Source organism: Pimephales promelas, chromosome 1 (genome assembly GCF_988280905.1).
Source record: "Pimephales promelas chromosome 1, fPimPro1.hap1.1, whole genome shotgun sequence".
Classification (NCBI taxonomy): Eukaryota; Metazoa; Chordata; class Actinopteri; order Cypriniformes; family Leuciscidae; genus Pimephales; species Pimephales promelas.
This window is the reverse complement of record NC_142769.1, coordinates 51,329,522-51,336,020: the sequence shown is the minus strand read 5'-3', so window position 1 is coordinate 51,336,020 and position 6,499 is coordinate 51,329,522. Positions and strand designations below refer to the sequence as shown.

General features: G+C 37.0%; 1 protein-coding gene across 1 annotated transcript; it reads left to right on the top strand.

Moving 5' to 3' along the window:
- Positions 1–1,044: 1,044 nt before the first annotated feature.
- Positions 1,045–5,844, top strand: LOC120461233 (C-type mannose receptor 2). The gene is made up of 5 exons (XM_089131689.1): positions 1,045–1,136; positions 1,318–1,355; positions 1,706–2,071; positions 4,903–5,256; positions 5,433–5,844. Exons 2-5 carry the CDS (start codon positions 1,319–1,321, stop codon positions 5,792–5,794), a joined length of 1,119 nt encoding a protein of 372 aa, XP_088987815.1. The 5' UTR covers positions 1,045–1,136; position 1,318; the 3' UTR covers positions 5,795–5,844.
- The last annotated feature ends 655 nt before the right edge of the window (positions 5,845–6,499 follow it).

Sequence of the window (6,499 nt, the reverse complement as noted above, 5' to 3'; positions counted from 1 at the left end):
TCCTGTGGTTTCAATAAAACTAACAGATGAATAAGACTAAATGAAAATAATGAAATATGACTAGAACAATAACACACTGTTTCAACTGTTTCACGTCAGAGATGTAAATACTGTCCATCCTGAACGTCTAAATGGGCACATAAACAAATGAGTGACGAGGATGTGTTTGCATGCAAATGTGTTTTATAACAAACAAATAAATCATGAACAGCAGGAGTATGAAACAAAATAAATAAAATAAAAAAGGATTAATTCTAACTAATGTAACAGTGTTTTAATGTCCACATTCCAGCCAATCACAGTCCAGTATTTAGACAGAGAAAATAAAGACACGTTTATTCTGAACAGCAGCAGCAGAAGATGATGATATTAATTCAGTGAGATAATGAGAGTCCATCAATCTTTACTAACATTATATATGAACTTCAGGGGAATGAAAGCATGATATGAGCACTTTAATGTCTGTATCTCGTCTGTGTTGTGAATGTCTGTCGTGTCTCCTCCTCAACACCAGCGGTCTTAAATATAAGAGCAAAACAACACAAACTTCTCAACACAAACTCTCTCAATAGTCAAACACACTCCTTCATCTCACACACGTTTCTTTCTCTTTGACTGGAGACTCAAACAGGGGTTTTTAAAGGCTCTCAGTAACCAGTATCACCAGTCTTCACTAATGAACTCAACACTCATCAATCAGATCATTAGTGGGTTGTTCAACTCAAACACAAACAGGGAAAAAGTGACCAAAACCAGAGAAACACAAACACACATATAGAGTTGAAGAGGGATGTAACACGAGTTATACAGTCCAGCATTAACATTAAACAGATGTTTAGTTATTAATGTTAATAATGTTCAAATGTAAAGTGTGAATGAAATGGATATAATTTCCAGATTAATGTCCATATTAACATAGACTGATACAGACTGACAGGCGTCAAGATGCAAATAAGGGGAAAGAGTTGGAAAAATACACATATAAGCAGGAAGTAAAATATGAAATAGGGGATTTTAGAGAAATACACAAATGTTGTTTTGACCTGAATGAGGGATGAGAGCAGATATAATAATCACGTAGTGTAAATCTGCAGACAGAAACATCAGACTCAGGACAGAAACACACGACCTCTAAAGTAAGAACATGTTCATTCTTCAAACACAATTACACTTTCAGATGTTAATATTGTCTAAATGATTGTGAATTGAGTTATGCTGCTGAAATGTTTTTATTAAATGATCATGTTAAAACAGTTTGTTTGTTTTTTACTTTAGTTTTTCAACGTATTTCATGTTAAAATATGTTTTTTTCCTCAGAATGGACCAAACTCTATATTTCACTTTTCTTCTAATCGGTGAGTGTGTTTGTTGTTTTATTTATGCGATATTTTCTAAATGTCATAATCATTTGTTAACAAACATATTTATTACTTCAGTGAGATCTGCATTCAATTATTGCATTCTTTCAATGAATACATTTTTAGCTATCTGTGACTTTGTATATGTACATTTCTGAAATACTTTGAGTATTAGTTCTGATAACAGAACACTCGAAATTGTAATATGGACTCAAGCACTTTCTGTAACGCGGCTTTGAAATTATGAGTATTTCTATTCAAATAAATGTAAATTGAATTGAATTTTATAGTTTGATCAGGTTTGACCCTGTTGTGAAAAGCATTAAATCAAACGCTCTCTTTCACAGCTCTCTGCTCCGTATCTGAATGTGTTCAGCGTCAGTATCACTTTATAAACGTGTTGAAGACCTGGACTGAAGCTCAGAGATTCTGCAGAGAGAATTACACAGATCTGGCCACCGTTGACAACATGAACGACATGAACGAGCTGAAGAAGAGTGTGAATGATGGAGGTGTTCAGTATATCTGGATTGGGCTGAAGAGGATGAATGTTGATAAATGGCAGTGGTCTTCAGGTGAACCTGCGCTCTATCTGAACTGGGGACCTACACAACCTGATGGCAGAGATGAGTGTGCTGTGATGAAAAATGGAGAATGGGAAGATTTGCCATGTAGTTACAGCCGGACTTTCATCTGCAATTCATCTAACAACAGTAAGTGCAGCTCCATACAATCACAATAAACATTCATTTATAAAATGATACTATATTCTGTACACAATTACTGCAGTATTAAATGCTGCTACTTTTTAATGTGGTCATAAATGTACTTTCAACTTCTTTATAGAAAATAAACTGATATTGAACACATTTGGATATTTGTTGTTCATAACTGTGGGAATCTGCCATTATGAGCCTAGAGAATTACATTTTCATTTTTAACTTTGTACTGGAAATAAAAAAACCAAAAAAAAAAAAAAAACATTGTTTTGACAAACATACTGTAAATTGTAACGAATTAATGAATGCATAAAATTTCAACTGTGTTTTTATACCGCTGTAATCCCTAATAGACCCCTTCACGGTTGACGTCACAGAAAAAATGCGGTGCGCAGTGCGCATGTCGGGGTCAGAAAAGTTAATTCCATCGTGCTGTAACCATAGTTTAAACCAGCTACTGGAGAATTTCTCGTCAACATGCCTACTTGTTGCGTCGATAAACACTAACTTTTGATAAATACTAACGATAAATACTAATATGCCTACTATGATTTTTGTTTTATGTCTTTTTACATCGGCTATGTACACTGTGCATGCTTGTTCTAACCGTGTGTTGTGTCTTAATGAGTTTTTTTTTCACGCACTGACGCGATTTCCACACATCTCAGCGATAATTGGTGAAATGACAGACACACGTTTAGTTTAGCAATAATGACCCTGGAGGAAAGGTGACGGATGCTGGGTAAGTGATTAGTAGCCTAGTCGTGACAGTTTTCTAGGGAAATATAACCATCAAGTCAATCAGTCTACAGTGCATCCGTCTCCAATATGATAAATAATTAACGTTACCCTGCCATGCAGGTGCAATTTGCAGTATGGATAGCCTTGCTTCCCGCTTGTTGATCACGACCCAGGCTTTGTATAGAGGTCTTTTTCCCCTGGCGCTGGCTCGGTAAAACCTCCGCTTTTAACACACAAAAGTCATCGCTTATATCGCTATATAAAACCGTCTGAACATGCCCACAAACTACGTAATTATACGCGTCGATCGGAGTGCAATCTCAAGCGCGTGTCATGTTTCTATGGCAACCAAAGCAGAGCTTCCGCCAAACCGCGCTTTACATTTTCTCCAATGTTTATAATAATATAAATGAACCGTCTTGTCTAATCTTAAAGTTTTGGTGGTCAGATTCAGACTCAATGAAGAGCAGAGAGCACAGATATGATCAAGCTGAACAAGCAACAAACAATCGTTATTCAAAAGGGCAAACAGTTAAAGGTATTATGCGAGTTAACTCGAGTCAGAATGGACATGTGCAAGGCTGCATTTGTCATCCATCACTGTGACATCAAGTGGACTTTTAAAGCTGAAATAATGAGTGGATTAAGCTTGGAATAACGAGAGAAATAACGGATAGAACTTTCTTGTCGGTGGATTAATGCATCAGTCAGTCAGTAACGAGACGACGGCTACTAAAATTAGGTAAGACAAAAAGTTTTATTTTTCGCAACTCGTGTAAAATAATATGTGACAATCGGGTCCAGTCGGGTTTGTGTCTTTCTGCCGGGTTCGGGTCCAGTTTTCAAAAAATAGACGGGTCCAGGCAGTACGTTTATGTCATTTCTCGGGTCTGCACGGGTCCGGGTCCAACTTTTGAAATGAACGACGGGTCCGGGTCGGTTCGGTGTAGCACATTACGGGTCTCTTTCGGGTCGGGCATGAGTTTTTGGACCCGTGAAGACCTCAAAGACAGTGCATAACTTGACACAATATCATGCTGGTCTATTAGCCGCGCCATTTTTCTGACCCCATGCTGCGCGCGCACCCAACAGAGGATTCCAATGTGTACAAACATTGAAGGGGTCTATAACATCTCCCCTTACCAATCACATGCAATCTATTACATTTCATAATGAGCTCTCCTGATGGTTATATATCGCACGATATTGTCTGCGCATCTAATCAGTAAAGCCGGTTCCTTGATTAGCAGTAAATCACCTTCACCTGCTTTCAGATGGACGATATGATGTAGGCTTCATCTTTCAGATTAATGTTGCCACTTGATGTTATATTGACGCTAAAGCGTGCCATGTGCGTTGGATTTTGACGAAATGTCAAAAGCGTCACTTTGACGCCCTAGGATGCGAACGTGTTTGATGTTTATGAACAAAACTCTTGTCCTGAGAACAAAATTCAGTTCTTGTCTTTTCAGTGATTTTATTGTGTTCAGTATTACAAAAATATGATAGTCATTTTGTTTTGCAGATTGTAATAAAATAAATCATCTTAACACAAACTTGTAAAAATCGTCATTGTGAGATGAAATTTAACTGAACTCACACACATCGTCCATTACAACGTGAAAAACCAATCAGACTAGAAACAAGATAAACACTAATAGTGTTATTATTGCAACAATATTCATTTGCAAGTATTACTATTCAATATTTTGAATTGATTCGGATATATATTTAAGGACTAGTTAACAAATTATATTTAGCTGCAGTTTAACATCTTCATCTGTTTGTGTTTCTCTCATTCAGCTCTGTGTGTCTGAATCCAGTATTACGCAGAAATATGTAACAAAACATGATGGAAAAATATAGTTGTATTATAATTATCACAAAAAATCACAATGGATACTTGATGTTATATCAGCAAAATCATCATGAATATAATTTGAATATGTAATATATCATCAGCTGTAGAAACAGTCTTTGAATGACACGTGTTTCTGATGCTTTCACCGCTGCTCTTATTCACATTAAAAACCAAAACACAACATAAGAATGATGAACAAATTTTCTCTTTTTTTTCTTTAAAGTGAACACAGGACTCGTCTTTGTCAATCAGACGAAGAACTGGAGAGACGCTCAGAGTTTTTGCAGACAGAATAACACTGATCTGGTCAGTGTGAGGAACCAGAATGAGAGTCAACAGGTTAAGGATTTCATTAGTAGTCTTGGGTTATCTGGATCACGGATCTGGATCGGTCTGTTCAGAGTCAGAGACTCATGGCAGTGGTCAGATCAGAGTAACTCCTCTTTCAGAAACTGGTATACTGTTGAACCTAATAATGTTGGAGGAAATGAAAACTGTACAATGATCAGACAGAACGCTCAGGGTCAATGGGCAGACATCTCTTGCAATCACCAGTTTCCTTTTGTGTGTCATGAAGGTGAGCAGATCCTCACACACACACACACACACACACACACTCCACCCATCACCTCCAGATATCTTAAAGTTCACGCTACATGTCTGACATGACAGATTCCTCCACAGTGTGTGTTCTTCATGTTGTTTTTGATCAGTCTCTCTCTAGTGTTTGCTTGTGGTGTGTTTTGTGTCCAGATAAACTGATTCTGATCACTGAGACTCTGACGTGGACTGAAGCTCTGAGATACTGCAGACAGAATTATACGGATCTGGTCTCGGTTCATTCAGTCCAGATGCAGCGTCGTGTGATGAATGTGGTTAAACGTGCGTCTACTGAGGCGGTGTGGTTGGGTTTACACAACTACTGCAGCATGAACATGTGGCTCTGGTTGAGCGGAGAGATCGTGTGCTATCAGAACTGGGCTCCAGGGAACGGAACGACACCGGAAAACTGCAGACTTGAGAAGAGAAAAGGAGCAGTTCAGTCTGGAGGAGATCAGCGCTGGATCAGCCTTCCTGAAACTCGCAAACTCAACTTCATCTGCAGCAGATATTAGCACTGAGAAGATGACAATGTTTGTGTGTTTACTTACATTCACTGTTTTCATTATTTTTATATTTACTTTCATTTGTTACATATGTTCTATAGTAATTTCTGAGTGAATCTTCTCTAATTATATTTTAATAGTCTGCATTATATTTCAGTGCTAATTATCTTAACATAATGTGATCTTATTAAAGTTTTCTGACATCAATGAATATTCTTTAGATGTCTAAAATACTAACACAATATGTGTGTGTTTTAAGACTCTTTTTGTATATCTGGTGTCTTCATGTGTCTTTATGTTTTCCACTAATCTTATCTGTATTAATAACTGTTGAATATGATTCTGTGAGCAGCAGCTCTTAAGAATAATCATTATTTGTCTGAAATCTGGTTTATGTGTGAAGTGAAGTGGTGTCACAATGAACTGTCAATTAAATGTAATAAATATGTAAAATTTAGATTTTATTGTTGGTGTGTTTGGTTGATATTTAGGATATGATGTCACTTACAAAACATGCATATTTCAGTTTAGTTAAAAAAATCAGTGGTGTGAATTTTTGGGTAGACAGCGATTTGATGCATCATGCACAGGTTTCTGATTCAAGAGCAATTTTTTTTTATAAAAAGGCAGAGGCGGACAGAGGACACAGCTTTTTTACTTGAATAAAAGTACAGATACCCCTTGCTAAATTTTACAAGTAAAAGTACTACAGTC